General features: G+C 34.5%; 1 protein-coding gene across 2 annotated transcripts in view; it reads left to right on the top strand.

Annotated features, from left to right (window-relative positions):
- LOC124357255 (protein expanded) overlaps positions 1-18,215 on the top strand; it is a 91,691-nt gene that overhangs the window by 37,160 nt on the left and 36,316 nt on the right. For both annotated transcript variants that reach the window (XM_046808825.1, XM_046808824.1), the window contains exon 3: positions 3,705-3,804. In XM_046808825.1, the coding sequence (XP_046664781.1) occupies positions 3,705-3,804 (100 nt within the window). The remainder of the gene's footprint in view (positions 1-3,704; positions 3,805-18,215) is intronic.

Raw genomic sequence — 18,215 nt, 5'->3', positions numbered from 1 at the left:
TATATATATATATATATATATATATATATATATATATATATATATATATATAAAACCGTAGTTCTAGTAAATAATAATATACACTACTAATATATTCTTATATACTGTGTTAGGGTTCTTAATCATTCTTTCATGTAACTATAAACGTTTTGTTGAGTTTTTAGCTTTCGATTTATAATTACAGCCATTATTTATAATTAATAATGTACAAAAAAACTCGTACACATAGTTTACTATATTTGTATACATTATCATGTACTTTTACCAATTGCACATGGTAAAAGTAAAAAAGTAATAGTTATGGAATAGTAAGCTATACTCAAGCGACTTTATTATTATTTGAACACAATGTGTGCTCAATGCTCTCAAATGAGAGGAAAACTACAGAATTTAGAAGGTAAGTATATTTGATGGTTCTGTATAGGTAGTTCTTGGGGTTTTAATAAATTTAGGTGAATTATATTTCATCATTATTGTCAAAAGTTGTCTTTTTCATTACGGTATCATGGAAATTTTGTCTTGTCCGGAAGAACAATTAGGCACAAGTTATGAACGTTATTTTCAACAAATTGTAAATAATAATAATGATAATAAACCAAAAATAAATTATTAACGTATTGTAATTAATACAAAAAACATAATTTATTTTAAGAACATTAAAATTTATAAAATATCATTTAATATTTTATTGGCCTGTTAACAATTTACTCATGGATAAAAGCTTATATGATTTTCTGGAAGCAGTTGATTGTGTAAGGTTTCGCTTGTTACATATAATACAAATATAATTTACAACTACAATAAACCATGTAAATCTTCATTAGGCATTTAATCAGGATTGCACAGTAATATTGGTCGCGACGTAATGGCAACAATAATGTTTACGTTGTTATTTAGTTTGTACTGCTATCTAGATTAATAAGAACAGCTTACTTTTCTGGCTACGGAAAAGTAATAAGGTTACTACCGCAACTGGGTTTAGAGTACATAACTACTAGCAGTAGGGAGAAAACTGCTGTTTCCTCGAGTTAAACTGGGAAAAATCCCACCATCAATGCTCATACCTACTGCGATATACTATAAAACTCTTAAGTAGCCTACAGTGCGAAGCTTTTCTGCCAACAGTACAAAAGGAATAGAATAAGAACATTGTAAATTCATGGTGACGTATGGTAACACTTTGATGATTACCTAGAATTGGTCGATGATGAAATTAATTATTTCAAGATCCCATCTCTGATGACAGCATTAGTTGTATATATCCTCTGATTGCACTGCGTAATGTGGGTTTAGTCTGAAAGAATCGTCTACTATTTCATAATATTTTATCCTTAAAAGATTCCGCCATATCTTATGGACGATGTACAATGTGATTTGCATTGCCGTTATTTGTTACATAAGATCGACTCAGTATCGTTAATCGTTAGTTAACTATCGTTATCGTAATGGCAATTCTTAATTTGACGGGCTTGTTGGTTACTTACCTTATGAATGGATTAGTTGCAAAGTTTTCAGGGAAATCAAGATATTTTCGATTGATTCCAAAAAATAGAGTATTGGTCTGGATGAGCGGTATCTGATATTGAATCAACCTCAGCACATTATCATCAGATTTGTGTCTACATACGAGCGAGCTTGAACAATAATCCAACATAAAAACTTTGTAATCGAACAATATCCTTTCAAATTCCCCAAAATGCCCGTGTTGTGTTGCCGCAAGTACTTGCCGTATTCGAACACAGGCTCCACAACACCAGGTTGGGCAGGTGCACCTCGGCGACCTTATGGATTGAGACCAAGGTAACAACGTGAAGGTCCCTCGGCGCACATCTGGATAAACATTTACTATTTGTAGGTCACTGACTGTCGTTGTCCTATCACAATCTCGAGGTCTTGAGGGGAAGCCTGCGAATATCACCCTTAAGTGGGAAAAAACTTTACCGTCATTTGGGATCTCATCATTTATATTTCTCTCTTGTTTTATTGACTTCCTTGGAGGTTTCGTTTTTATCACTTCTGGGCTATAACATCGAGGAAGTCAAGCCAATTAAGCCTAATTTCGTGTTGCCCAGACGGAAATCGCCCGTTTTATTGCAATGTAGGTTAATCATGCAACATTTTTTCTTAATTAAAACAACAATTATGTAACAAACAGCAAGTTGAGAATTTGCTGTCTGTTTTTTTTTTAATTTTTTAAGAATTTGGTGGTTTCGTAACACATTTGTAATATTAGTAGCCTTTACCAAATATGAATTTGTTCGTGGTCAAAGCTAATTAAATGCCTTTAATAATAAAAACACAGCACATATTGTACATTTTCCTAACTCGCCGACAGTATTTGTATTTTATATAAGCCTATACCAGATAGGAATTTGTTCGTGGTTAAAGTTAAAGTAATGCCTTCAATAAAAAAACACCGTACACATTGTCCCTTCTCCTGACTCGCTGACAGTATTTGTGATATGCTCGGCTCATCCTCCTTTCATACTATTACATGAATTTTCGAAATACCCATAGAAAGCATGTTGACCAACTATGTTAATTGAGTCGAGTAACATTACTTTAAGTAAGAATTTCACATTTAAGAATTCTCTTAGACTTCTTTTCTTATACTATTACTCTTTCTGTTGTAACCTTCTTACAACCCTTTTCAGGTTTTCCACGTTTTACCACAACTTTAGCTTTTTATTAACTGTTTAGTTATCCAGGAGGCGTCCATTTTGGTACTCTTACACTATTATTTTGCAATCTTTATATAAATAGGTCGTGGTGTTACTCTCGATTCCTTCCTCTACTTTTAGTTATCGGGATTTTAATAGTAGGAACTCAAGTAATGAAGGAATTTCCTATATATGCTCCTTGGAATTTTTTCGTCGGTCTGCCGCTTCGCCTAAGAATCCATCTTGTCTAGTCCTTGAAGAATATTATTTTATGTTACATGTAAGGCCAACGAAACCCAAAAGTTACATCAGAATGTTCTTTGATTTGAGACTCAAAAGGTGATTGATCCAATAATTAGAAACAGGGCAGATATTGGTTCTGGTGTTACGATAAGTTGAAAGTTGGCCCCCTAAGGAATGATGTTTTTTGTTAATTTTGAGCTTAATATTATTATCCTACAGTTGTGGAACGTTCAGCGTCTGTTGATGCCATTATTTTATAAAATTCTTTTCTACGGTTATATCTTGAACAATATCTACTAGGACGGAAATAAAAACATCTGAACAACCCTATTAATGGAGATCCGTTTTCAAAAAATCGTTACGTGCCAGATTTGGTCAGTCCCAGAGGTTGCTTAAATTGTAGGAAGATAAATTGTTTTACTTTCTTAACATCACAATACTAAGAAAGTAAAATACGTTGTTAGTATTGTACAGATTTCTCGTCGCAGATACATTCATTAATTCCATGCATTCCATTAACAAACAAATAATTTCATAATAATTAGTTCTATTGTTTAATCTTTATAATTTGTATTCGTGATAATTTTCTTAAATTCTTACCATTCCTTAAATAGAATGTGAATGTTTGGTGAAGAAATTGACGAAAGTGAGATTGGTTGATTGTTTTATATTTGATGTCAGAGCTTTTTATTACGTCTAACGTTGTATTTGTTATATTTGTTCTCATGATGATAACATTGACTCCAAATATTTTTGTATGGTGGAGATGTTGGTATTTTGATGATTTCGACATTGTTGCAGCCCAAATCTCGCACGAGGGAGCTGTACCAAGAGACATGCCGACACTTGGCAGCAAGCGGTATGCAAGACACCGAACTGTTCGGCCTGGCAACCGCGTCCGGTAAGTTAATCCCTTATCAACTGTTAATTCTGGACCTTTCTGAAAAATGAAAGATGCGTTCTATACGATTAGAAGTTTATAACGAACATTTATTGATAAATGTTAGTAAAATAAATATATACAAATTATTTCTTTATACATAATTAGTTGGTGTATGAGTCTTCGTCACTAGTAAAATAGTATTTGTTAAAATAACTAGTTCATCAAGTTTATATGAAAGTTCGGTAGCAGCAACAAGTTTCAATTATAAGTTCTCAGCAGTTTGAGTGTTTTATGTGATCTATTTATCAACGTTTCTGTGTACGAATAAACCTACGGAGAAGGCTATTTTAATTTATTGAATATCGAAAAATCGTGTAGTTAATGAAAAGGTGATTGGTAAATATTCATCCATATATCAAAAGCTTAAGTGTAAGCAAACATTGTTTAAGCCGTAAAGATGGAGATCAAATGTCGAAATCAACAACTGTTTGGACTGTAAAATAATAATGTTATGTCTTGGCCATACTTTATGGCGTGTTTATTGCGAACAGAACCGCGTCTGTAGTTTTTCTCGGTCATTCGCTACCCAAGTTCATCTAACGCAGCTGCTCTACGCCGATCGACCCACACAAAGTCGAGGGCGAGGGGAGTGGATGCACGGCTCGCAAGGCGCGTGCGCGTGCGCGTTCCCGTGCGTGTGTGCAGCGCAGGTGCACTGCGGCCCATGACACAAGGCCGGTCCGAGGTCGCCCCGAGTTTTGGTATGGGGGGAAGGGAAGGGGTAGAGTAGGTTCTCTTAAATTTCGCCCACGGACACGAAGAAGTAGAAGCCCCTCCGCTATCTGATAGACTGACGACTGTAAATTTCTCCCGCGCCCGGCGAGCCCAACACCTCCGGTTGTCTTATGGGAATTCCTCTAGAGTATTTATTGCTTTTGATTGAAATCGGCTGTTTTTTGTTCCGGACATTTGCATAGTTATGCCCATCTCGGTGTCGAGGGTTAGGTGCTGAAGGAATGTGGACTTCAGTATACGCACCGTTTCAAGCCCGATTCCTCGTTTCGGTCGGGTTTAGTGGTTTGAATTACTGCCAAAATACTTATTTGTTCCGGATTATACAGAGGTCTGTTGTCTGTGGCATCATTGATGTCTTGTGAACTTTGAGAGGGTATCTCAATTTTAGATGGAAATCTTCACTATATTTTGGAAATACTGTACCTATTTCAAAATATATACTACAAATTCGACAATTCTTCCCGCCGTTTTGCAATAGGGTGGTTAACTTGAACCTATTAATATTTCTCCCTATTCAACAGTTGAGGTCTTTCTAATTTAATTTCAATGTTTAAACAACTTATTTATTTACACAAGTCTATTTTTTTCTTGGAGCCTTATATGTAAATTACTGAACGTAATCTCATGTATTGTGTAAAACTACAATTTTTTAATTGATTATATACTACAAACGGTCGAAAGCCATTTGCAAATTCATAGTGATGTTTTCAGTAAATGAACATGGGGGAACTCTCGGTTAGTGATTTGCCTAGGCTACGATGCAGGTTATATTGGTTTCAATATTTTATAAGTCTTATATTCAATTATTATCTGGAATCTGTTTGGTTTTAGTGTAGGAAATGTAAGCTTCTGTAGCAGTGTCAATTTGATTAATGCTACTATTTAATACTGGTCTACACGTTTTCTGCATAAAATGCCACAGTCAAGACGTACAGCTATGCAGCATACGTCGCTGTCGCTGCTAACTACGGAAGCTTATCTGCGGAATTCGCCCCGATTGGACTTCTACTATGGAATGTGGAATAACCTATCTGTGGTTCCGCTATTGAGCAAACCTGTGACAAGACTTGGGTGGCGATTTGTACAAGTACAGCTATGCAGCATACGTCGCTGTCGCTGCTAACTACGGAAGCTTATCTGCGGAATTAGCCCCGATTGGACTTCTACTATGGAATGTGGAATAACCTATCTGTGGTTCCGCTATTGAGCAAACCTGTAACAAGAGTTGGGTGGCGATTTGTACAAGTACAGCTATGCAGCATACGTCGCTGTCGCTGCTAACTACGGAAGCTTATCTGCGGAATTAGCCCCGATTGGACTTCTACTATGGAATGTGGAATAACCTATCTGTGGTTCCGCTATTGAGCAAACCTGTGACAAGAGTTGGGTGGCGATTTGTACAAGTACAGCTATGCAGCATACGTCGCTGTCGCTGCTAACTACGGAAGCTTATCTGCGGAATTAGCCCCGATTGGACTTCTACTATGGAATGTGGAATAACCTATCTGTGGTTCCGCTATTGAGCAAACCTGTAACAAGAGTTGGGTGGCGATTTGTACAAGTACAGCTATGCAGCATACGTCGCTGTCGCTGCTAACTACGGAAGCTTATCTGCGGAATTAGCCCCGATTGGACTTCTACTATGGAATGTGGAATAACCTATCTGTGGTTCCGCTATTGAGCAAACCTGTGACAAGAGTTGGGTGGCGATTTGTACAAGTACAGCTATGCAGCATACGTCGCTGTCGCTGCTAACTACGGAAGCTTATCTGCGGAATTAGCCCCGATTGGACTTCTACTATGGAATGTGGAATAACCTATCTGTGGTTCCGCTATTGAGCAAACCTGAGACAAGAGAGTTGGGTGGCGATTTGTACAAGTACAGCTATGCAGCATACGTCGCTGTCGCTGCTAACTACGGAAGCTTATCTGCGGAATTAGCCCCGATTGGACTTCTACTATGGAATGTGGAATAACCTATCTGTGGTTCCGCTATTGAGCAAACCTGAGACAAGAGTTGGGTGGCGATTTGTACAAGTACAGCTATGCAGCATACGTCGCTGTCGCTGCTAACTACGGAAGCTTATCTGCGGAATTAGCCCCGATTGGACTTCTACTATGCAATGTGGAATAACCTATCTGTGGTTCCGCTATTGAGCAAACCTGTGACAAGAGTTGGGTGGCGATTTGTACAAGTACAGCTATGCAGCATACGTCGCTGTCGCTGCTAACTACGGAAGCTTATCTGCGGAATTAGCCCCGATTGGACTTCTACTATGCAATGTGGAATAACCTATCTGTGGTTCCGCTATTGAGCAAACCTGTGACAAGAGTTGGGTGGCGATTTGTACAAGTACAGCTATGCAGCATACGTCGCTGTCGCTGCTAACTACGGAAGCTTATCTGCGGAATTAGCCCCGATTGGACTTCTACTATGCAATGTGGAATAACCTATCTGTGGTTCCGCTATTGAGCAAACCTGTGACTCAAGAGTTCGGGTGGCGGCTTGTACAAGTACACCGCGTGCATGTAGAATACTGGCCGCCTCTATCATAATAGACACATGTACTAATTAACGGTCATTACAGATTTAATGTCTGCATCTATTATTTATTATTATATGTCTTCAGCCATAACTTTAGTTATTTAATCAGTTTATGGATCTTAAAATGTATCATGGGAATTAAATTACGTTTCTAGTGATAATGTACTTTGTAACCTTACGCATTTAGGTGCACACATTTATTCATTTTTTATGTAATAGTTAAGTATCTCGTCAAAACCTAATTTAAACCGTTGCATCGGTATGCAATTGTTCAGGATATGGTGAGAGAAGAATAAGGGGAGTTTTATGTTACAAACTGTTTTAACAATTTTCCAGTTTTTTCCCTTGGTTAGTGGTAATTTGCCTATCAAAAAACTGAGACAACACTTGAATAAAATGTTGAATGTCGTTTTCCGGCGCCCTGTTTGTTGCAGTTTGTTATTTGTATGTCTTGTTTTGATCGCATAATTTTCAGGCAGTGCACCTAATGACGTGAATTTACCCAAATCAGAAATTAGATTTTAATTTTAATTAAAGATGAATTAATTTTGATAAATATAAGCACAATGAGAAATAACGAAACGAAATTTCCCAACTTTTAGATTTGAATTTGGTATACAGTATATTGGAGAATTCATTATCATACCATTTTATAATGTACTTATAGATAACATTTTCTCGATTGTTCCAGCACATTTTAAGAAAAAAAGAAAACAAATTTGCTCTCTCCTACGAGCTTTATGTATACTCGATCTATGGTTTATAAAGTTAGAAAATTCAGGTCATACGGACGCCATACACACGGTACACACCGTATAACGTAGACAGTTTAGTTATTCAAAACGAAATTAAATGAAAAATGCCTTTATTAAGGAGGCGGTTAGAGCTGTAAAGCCCTGTCTATCACTGAACCGTCGTCTACAGTAAATTTACAATAATTGAATACAGAAACATGTAATCTATTAACATACTTTTACTTAATAATAAAATGTGAATTGTAAATGTAATTTAATTAGTTCTTTACTTATTTTAGAAATATTTTAATTATTTAAAGAAAAGTCTAAGTAAAAAAACTGTTTATTTCGATGAACATCAAAGTGTACACGTTTACTATTTATTGAAATCACTTATTATAGAACAAATACGATCAAGAATATTAATTAAATCATTATTTTTAATAAATAATGTATAAATTATGGTTTCAGAACCGTTATAAAAGTTCGTAATAAATATGAAATTTGTAGTAGAATGTCCAGTGGTACTGTATATTAGACAAAGTTAAAAAGATAATATTTTGTTTTGTAATCTTACAGTTTAAAATAATTAAAATGCTCTTTTTATATTTAAGTGTACTTTAAGAGATATTTCCAGTCCAGTGAGACGAAACCGTTAGAAAATAATTGTTGTTCCAACTCTCTCGATAAATAAGGTTTGTATTTAATGTATATCTAAAATAAACGTTACTTCTTAGTATAGATTATTAGAACTGTTTTTAGAGATACAAGGAGCCAACTATTAATTCCATTTTCTAATAAATTCACTAATATAGCCTAGTAAATACTCAAATTTGCACAGAAATTAAACAACAAAAAACCAAATAGGTTGTTTTACGAAATACATTGATAGGTGTATTGAACCCACATCAAAAATGTATGTTACTAAGCTGTCAGTCCATTTCGTAACAGTAAACTATCTGCGGTTGTTAACTTTTCACCTCGTGGTTAACAAGCTAAGAAACACAATAATGTGTATGATTTAGCAGCAATTGTTGTAGATCCATTATGAGGCAACAATTCGTCTAAGTCCATTGAGTCGAAACATGTAAATGGGCCGAGTCCGGCAGCGCCCACTGTTGGACCGGACTGTACTATGTCAGCCTTCTAATAGACCTGAGAGTCGGAATGGAGGGGAGAGATTGTATTTTATAATATGCCCGGCTACCGGGCTTGAGAGTGGGCCGGCGGGCCGGGCTGGCGCGCGCCGCGACCCGAGAGCCTTTTGTTCCCGGTTTTGGCTCCGTTCTGGGGTCACCGATCCCCTCTACTCACATTCTTATTTTGTTTTTGCCTTCTGACAGTTTTTATGGAATAATCAATGTCCTATCGGCTTCGTCCGGCCGAGTGATTCGTTCTGGGCCGCCGCGCGCCGTTCCGAGTTCCCTTCGTCCACATCGCCACTGATAAATTAACTGGATGTCCTTTATGACGATGACTAATATATGAAGTAGAATAAGCTGCAGCGAGCCGTTGGTAGCTAGAAAGTACATACTTGCACTATAACCCGGTTATTTGCTGTTTTCAACGGTTTTAAACAATTTATAATGGTTTTAATTACTTATGTCGAGTTTGATGATAGGAGGACATTATTGAAAATAAAAATCCTACACTAATCTTCTGCCTAAATCAGTTTTAGTATGTTGAAGAAAATACAGATTTTTCACGGAGATGAAGTATTCCTTGCTGGCCCACGTGTCTGCTATTTATCTCGGAAGATTCGAGGAATGTGGATCCCCATGCGAGCATATCCTTGAGTCTTTCAACATTAATTTGAGCCTCACCTTGAATTAATTTAAAGTTCTAATCACTACAGTTGATAAGAATTTTGAACTCCCTATAGTTAAACCTATTAATATTCTGGTGACGTTCAGATACAGATGCCAACTTCTTCTCTATTGGAATTCCACCTCTACGCTCATCTACATGGGCATCTTACAATTGTGATTAAGCCCGATATTAGGTGTTAAGATATTTTTTGTACGCAGTAATACTAAAAATCTGCAAGGAGCAAAAACTTTCTTTCCCTCTTCAAGGTATTTTGGTTGTCTGCCTAAAGACCACGGATTCGGTTGCGGATTGGATTGGAGTGTGGACATTACGCCATCAATGTAGTTATCAAAAAGGAAGCATATGGCCTTCCTTGTCCTCTTTGGCTACTTCCGCAAAATGCAAATTACAAGATCTCATAGCTATTTAAGATAATTTCCCTCAACACAGAAGAGGCATTCTTGTAGCACTCCAAGTGAAATTACAAGCATTTAACATAGGCAATTTACCATTTTGTTATCAGGCCTAAATGGTTGAAGATTAAAATGTTACATTTTACAATACTACACTAGATATTATATAGTGAGTGACATGTTTTAATTTATTTAGGACTTGAGAAAATTATATATTTTTTAAATGAAATATAATGTAAGAAAGGAAATTCTATGTTTTTAAATAGGTTGATTATACTCATCGGCACCCTGTGTTAGGGAACAATTCTCTACCGACAACCTCTCCTGTAAAGCCAGTTCCTCGACATTTCTTCTCTCCATTAAAAAATTAGAGACAAAGATACTCGGATTCCTTCCAACTCATTGTTTTCGGCACAGGTTTCGATCAGTTACATGAGTTCTAACTAATTCCAGAATTGTCGTAAGACTGGGCGATATTAAACGGGATATGAAGGACGTCCTACAGTCGTTTTTACGATAGGTTAGCTCTTAAATAGGACCAGCACAGTCAAATCAGTAATCAGTCATCTGTTATAGAAATAATACCTCCCATCCATGATCCGAGAAGCCTTTATTGCAGGCAACAAGCACTTTCAATATTTCTCCATTTAAGGGTCATCGGCCTTTCCATTAGCAAGTGCTCTGTCTATACAGTTAACTATTGGTGGCGCCCCAGATATCACCGAAGGGTATCGTGCTTTTTCAGACTGAGGATTAGAGAGAATGTCACATCCTCAATTTAAGCCTATTGAAAGAAATTCGTGCATGCTCTTTACCATTTATTTAAAATGGTTCACATTTAGATCTGAAAAGGTATTTTGGACCCATATCAAATATTGAAGTTTCGTTTACCAAGCTGATTCCCAATGATTGTATTATTAGTTGGGAAACTAGTTCCGGTGGTTAAGTGTACTTATCTGAATTTTTCAAGAGCCTGTGTAAAGGTTGAGATGGGAATGAGTGACCAGAGGAAGAGAGGAGACACCAAGGCTGCAGCCCGCCATCTTGGAATGCCAGAGAAAGCATGAGCGGAGCGTTGTAGTGCGTGTTTACAGCCACGCGTGTCGAGCGTGCGTGCTTACTTCAGTCGCTCGCGGCATTGGGCGTTTTGCTTCCGTTCGGGTATCTGGGTATGCTAAAACGAAGAGTTAAAACTTTCCAACTCGTTGGCCAACAGATTTGTTTCTTAATGATGGACGAAGAGTTTGGGTGGGTTCTTTTATTGTTTCTTATGACTGTTGCTTTGTGTTGTAGTAGACCAGTCTACCCACTCAGAAATTTAACTCATTTAGATTCAAATGACTGATATGTAATCAAATTAGTATACACTCGAATATTTGGGAAATGGGAAGGCTAGACTTAAGAGGACTAAATACTCCCTATTTGTATAAACTTTTTAAGTTATTCGGATATCATTGCGTACATAAAAAATTTTTAGTATTCAAAAGCAAGCGAGTTTTCCTATAAATACAACAGATATACTGGTATTGTTAAAATACATTGGCGGTTAGATATTTACAAACATTGCATTTAAGGATCTATTGACACTGTATGTGACGTAAACGCGATGATAATGTCCATAATGTCACGAGGATCTCTTGAATTGCCTGCGTCATTCTTTTTATTATCAAATTTTTAAGCATGGGTGGGTTAACGCTGAATTGAATACAGCTAGTCTACATAAAGTGAATTAGCACATGAGTTGTCTTTTTGGAGATATTCTCTTTAATGGAGACTTGTGAAGTATTAAGGTAAATAAATGGTGGGTTGCAAAAATTAAGAATTTTGGATTAGAAATAAAATTTTGCAGTCTAATAATAAAGGCAAGATATTATTTTCAAATTATATATTTTCCGTCATTATGTAGACTCAATTTACTTTAAAAGGTGACGGGTCTTTTACACTACTAATCGTTGACTCAAACGACCCTTTCTGAGAAAATAACAAATAAGACAGGGTCATTTAGTCTACAGGTCGTTGAGACAACGACCCCATTTTGATATTTAAGATTTTCTACATAGGTTCGTTGTGACAACGAACCAGTAAAACGAATGAAAAGGGTCAATTACTCAACTGGGTTCGTAGCAACAACGCCACTTTTTGCCCTGTTTAGTTGAATATTTCAAAAGATGGGTCGTTGTCTCAACGACCCTAAATTATATTAAATGCTTATATTGAGAGAACCAGGTCTTTTACTCAACCATTCTTTTTGTCAACGGACCAAAATGGAGAAATGTATAAGCAATGTGAAGAAGGGTCGTAGCGACAACAACCCATTTTTCAACTCAATGGTAAAATATAGTAAGAGGGTCGTTGAGACAACGACCTACTTTAAACTGTTCAGAGGTTCTTTTAGTCTAACTAGGGTCTTTGTGTCAACTGCGTGCAGCCGGATAATGTGGCGAGATGTTGCCGCGCACCAGTCGTACGACGCTGAATGTTGCGCTCGTATTGATGTGGCGTACATTATTCTCTTGCCACTATAAATTTACAAATGTAATAATTTGTTTTGTATTAATTTAAAACTATATTAATATAAACCTCTTTTACCGGATAAAGATATACTTTATAAGCAGTAATGATAAGACATTACCAAGTAAGAGTGATAAAAAATGGAATACAAATAAATATTAAAAATGGAAATTGTAACGATAAATAGCAATTCTAAATATCAAGAATATAGATCAAATTAATAATAGTAAAAAAAAATACATACAATTTTGAAAGTAATCAGTAATTTAGCTTATATAACAATGAATTATTAAAACGTAAATGTTCATTATTTAAAACTTACATTTTACGAATTAGTTTGATTCTCTGTATAAACTATGCAATTCATGCCAAATAAATATATAATTTTATAAAATTAGTTTATTTGTAATATTTAATAAAAAAAAATTTAATTAAATTAATAGAATTTTAGTGCTGTTCACAGCAAAATTGTACTTTAATTTTTCGTTCACTCTTCTTCTAATTTCAATATGTTATTAACTCTATCTATATCTCTTAATTTATAAATAATTTACTTTTTGGATTGAATAAAGTTGATACTTGACAGGTTTTAATAAATGCTTCTAATACCTGCACGGAATATTTATATATTCATGTTCATACACATTTATGCTTATCAATAATGTTTTGAGGTGAAAAAGAAGTCATGGAGAGTTTTCTTTAGAGGATAAAGATTTAATATATTAAGATATAATCGTATCTAGTAGTCTAAGGAGAATCTTAACTGTAAGAATAGGTTAAGTGGCTACCATCATTTAACCATTCTTCATTATAGAAAATTAATTAAATGAGGAGAATTACATTTCGACTAATGCCGACAAAACGTGTCGTCAATACATCTTTTAAAAAGGAGAATTGAAAATAATCCCTATGAAGTTATATGCTAAATGTATTAGAATGTGACTAATAATAACTAAAAATAAATTATGGAAGCTAAAATGTGTAAATAGTTATATCATAAAACTTCTTTTTCCGTTTCAAACCACCATATGTGGTACAAAATGTTATTATAATTTTAAAATGCCCCTTCTAGCATTTTTTTATTATTCTTTGCTAGTTTGTGATTCTAGCATTAGCTCTTAAAATTATGATTCGATCTAATCCTTGGGGTTTGTTATTTGATTTGTCAGTTTATAGTTAAATTAAAAGATATAAATACTAAATACTATTTATTATTTTCAAATCACCAGAGATCTAACCATATACTTAGTCTAAAGGAACAAATCATTAAAGAATTACGACATGTTATATTAACGTTCCAGCTCTCTAAGGTCTCTATACTACAAAGAGTCCACTGCAAAAGGGCTATGGACTTAGACCTCAGTATTCTACCAATTGATCTAAAATTATTTATTAACAATTCATTAATATTGGAATCTTTGAAACTGTTCAAGCAAGCAAAATTTCAGTTATTTAGTGCAAATAGAAATGTTTCACATCCGACTTCAGAATTCTAAAACATCTTTAACTGTCATATTTAATTAGTGGAAAATGGATTTATAAGTGGAATTTTCTTTCATAACCACCATTTATGTCGGAAATGCCTGCTTTGCCATTAAAAAGGATTTTCCGAACGCATCTGTCATGCGAGCAAAATTGAGTGTGAAGCTAAGGGTATCAGTGAGGGTAGCTAGTGTTACATGAAACCAATTGTACTCATATTTTAATAACAGCCACTAAAAGTGAAAATTGTTAAAAGATAACTAGCATAAATAACAAATAAAATATATTAATTGATAACAACAATTAACATTGAGTATTGATACAATTGTATCACTTAAATTATTGAAAAATGCAGTAATAAGTATTGAGCCTTTTTAAAACCGTTACATACATATGCGGTTATTTTAGTAATTGAGCAGTAAAAACACGTTTTGGATGTATAATTTTAATCAGTAGGTTATTTCAGTCAATGCATTTAGTAATACAAATAAAGCGAATTTTCTCTCCCCATCAACTACGAAGTAGACAAATGTCTGGATATATCTCGCCCATACCAGTATTCGACCAGCTTCCCGACTTTAATATTAATTTTTAGAAGTACGATTTTCAATCAATATTTTTCTAATTACATTCTTTTTTAAATTAGATTATGTTTTACTTCCCTTGATGCACTCGTCAGTTCCATACACAATCACCAAAATGTTAAAATTTGTATTTGTAAAAGTTATAATTTTATGTTTTTGTACTTTAATTATTTTATTTTTTACGAATTGAAAAACACTACATATATACAGCGTGTTTTGCACATTTTATGAAAATGTTTTAAATATAATTAAACCCTATAGTATTATGTAAAGAAAAGAACTTGGAAAATGGCTAGAAAACGAAAATATACCCAATAACATAAAATTTAAAATTATTACCTTTAACAGTTAACTTACCCTCTGCAGTTCCCTCGACAATAGTAAAAAAAGTTGATTAAATAGAGTAACATTTCAAATATTTTTGTTTTAATGTTGCAATGTTAAAGGCGTTTTTAATAAATAACTTTTCCTTTCTTAAAAAGGTTTACTGTTAATAACTATATAAACTAATTATGTCAGATAGTATATATAAATTATTTTGTATTTTAATATTTAATCGAAAATAACATGTGTTTGTTTATAAAAAAGCTCATGCTAATAGCTAGTTTGTGAAAATGCTTATGTCTGCAGTTTGGAAAAAAGTTGGAAAAGTATTTATGTGTTTTCGGATAATGTTTCGCTATTTAGAGTTGGATCTATTAGTATAGATGAAATAAAATAGTCTTCAAAATATTTAATAATGCTTACACCTGTTTCATAAATAAGCAATTAAAGTAATAAAGGTTTCTATTGGCCGAACGCAGTAAAGCCTATGAGGGTTGGAAAGATATAATTTATTTCTGTTCACGGGACATCTTGAGAACAAACTGACATTATATTATATATAATAGATATATACATTATAGGATTATATAGCCCAAAATATATAAAACGCTGCAATAAATATAAGATATACATACTCGTATTACGGGTAACTACGAACTAGTTGTGCAAAGAAAAAAAAACCATTCTTTTAGACACTTTTAATAGAACAATATATTTACAGTTACATTGTTTTAAAAACGGTAAAGATATGATTAAAATGGTTTTACAAAAGCACCAACAATTGCTCTACAAATAGGAAATGTTAGTGGCAGGCGTATATGTGTTGTAAATAGTTCCATCGCCATTTGTGACCTGATGAAATATTTCATCCTCGGTCATAGAGACGGCGCACGGCCTGCACACTACATTGTGTCCACAAGGTGTGGCCACCCTGGTTGCCTTCATCGTAAGACACACGTTGCAACGCGTGTCTCCACTTCCTGGTTCTGAAGCCCCTTCGTCGTTTAAAGCGAGGCCCATTTTTATTTCGCTAATCTGCCGCTCGATTTCATGAGATGTCACAAATTCAGTAGTGTCATTGATGGTCGGGACGAGCCTGTAATTTTATATACCTCGATGGTCTTACGTCGGATTGTGCTCGCTGCATCTTTTAAATGACGTTGCCTCTTATATCCAAGAAAATAGTAAGTAAAATTTGTAGGCTAATTAATAATATATTTTTTCTAACCTCACATATATTTAAAAAAACAAATTATTTTAAATTTCATTCATTATTTTGCATTCAGTTTATTTCTGTTTTTATCTGCAACAATTTATTTTCAAATGTGTCATCAATTTTTTTACTATTGTAAAGTTTTTAACTATTGTTGAGGGTTTTTTGTAATCACTGAATCTTATTTAGAGTTATTATATCGCAGGGTTGTATTGTATTTAAATGTCGTGTGATATAGGATATTAGGGTTCCCTAATTTCATATAGGATATTAGGTTCCCTAATTTCTGCTAATTTTTCAGTGTCAGATGTGGTTGAGGCTTGAGAAATTTATCTTATTGCTGACACCTGGTAGGTAGGAGCAGATGTTATATGTTATATGGAAGAAAGGCTATTATGCAGACTTATCTCTTTACCCAATACCCCTCACGGAATTTCTGAGAATAGTTTTATAACCCCTTCCTAATAATTTCATTAGACCCATTCAGAAGGGACACGTAAACTAGAGACCCGGTTGCAATAAAACTATTTGCATTGTCTGCTAACGACACCATTTTGAGGAAGGAACCACCTCACCCGAGCCTTTACCTGAGACTACCTTACTGTTGTTTCTGTAGTTGTAGTTAGAATATTAAGTTTCATTCCATTGATATTTGACCATAGATTAATTTAAACTGTTAAAACTATCCAACGCTAAAGAACCTCTTTTAACAACTTATACACGTAATTAACAAATCGATTACATGGTATAGTTGATACACTAAATATTCTAAAGTTACACGATGGGATTAGCTACTGAGTGGTAAGAAAGGTTTGATAACAGATGATGTATATAGTGTCGACTACAGTAACTCGCCTAGACTTATAAATGAACTCAATCAGATATAATAAAAATAACACACGGGTAGTGGAGCGCACAGAATTCAAATACGTATATGTTACAATATACCTAATATATTATGCTCAGCCGAAAAGCATGAGTATACAATGCGCAAAAATGGAGCTCCTTCTTGTCTATGTATAAATAAGAGATTCTTATATAAAATTGAAAAGCATACAAAAAAAGACATTTTAGAAAAATATCTTGCGGATAGAAAGGGTACTTGTGTTACCATGCCACATCTAAAAATGTCATATGACTGTATACAGTTTGCTTACAAATTTATTTCTTCTGCGATTTTCCCGTCACTGTACGGTTAACCGCAATAGTAATTTGAAAGTGTTCGCTATAAATCAATAACCATATATAAGTCAATTCGTTTTTCGATATATTGTGCGGTCATACAGACATACAGAAATTAAATCTTTCGTCCTTCTCAGATGAGTGGCTTCGGCACTGTCAATCGAATTCCTCATAGTGCATGTTTGGAGTTGTAGTTGTAAAAAATCTAGTATTAGTGTTTTCATTTGTTTGCAACGTTTTCATTTTAACTTTAATTTTAACGTTGGGTACTGTTTGATTAACCATTTAATAATAATTAGAAACCTCAACCTGTTTTCCGACTGAAGTAGAAATATGAATGGACAGTTACATTATTTCAGTTTATGTACATGAGTGAAATATATTTTGAATACATAAACAAGAAATGGGAATCATAACAAGAAATGTATGTCTTTAAAATATTTCTTATATTTTATAAATACAACTGTTACCAGACTTTAAATCTAGTTCAATAATATACACGTATAATAAACAAAATATTTACATATTAATACTTATACAAAGTATTTACCCTTATATCAGATGTTAGGACTAAACTCGGCACAGACGCAGCGCCTTCATGCCTACCGGGCTAGGAGTTGACTGATTGACCCTGTTTCGTTTGAAAGCGCTTGTTTGGGACGGAGGGGCGTTGAGACAACGATCAGTTGAGTAAAAAGCCCTAGAATGTATTATTTGAGGTTAGATGCATTATAGGGTCTTTGAGTCAACGACCCCTTAATACATATATTTCAACTTATTCTGAAACTAGGTTGTTGATTCTACGAACCTTTTTCTACTTTTCAACTTTTTAATTTA

This window comes from Homalodisca vitripennis, chromosome 3 (genome assembly GCF_021130785.1).
Source record: "Homalodisca vitripennis isolate AUS2020 chromosome 3, UT_GWSS_2.1, whole genome shotgun sequence".
Lineage (NCBI taxonomy): Eukaryota > Metazoa > Arthropoda > Insecta > Hemiptera > Cicadellidae > Homalodisca > Homalodisca vitripennis.
The sequence above is the reverse complement of the archived record's forward strand: the minus strand, read 5'-3'. Positions and strand labels throughout refer to the sequence as shown.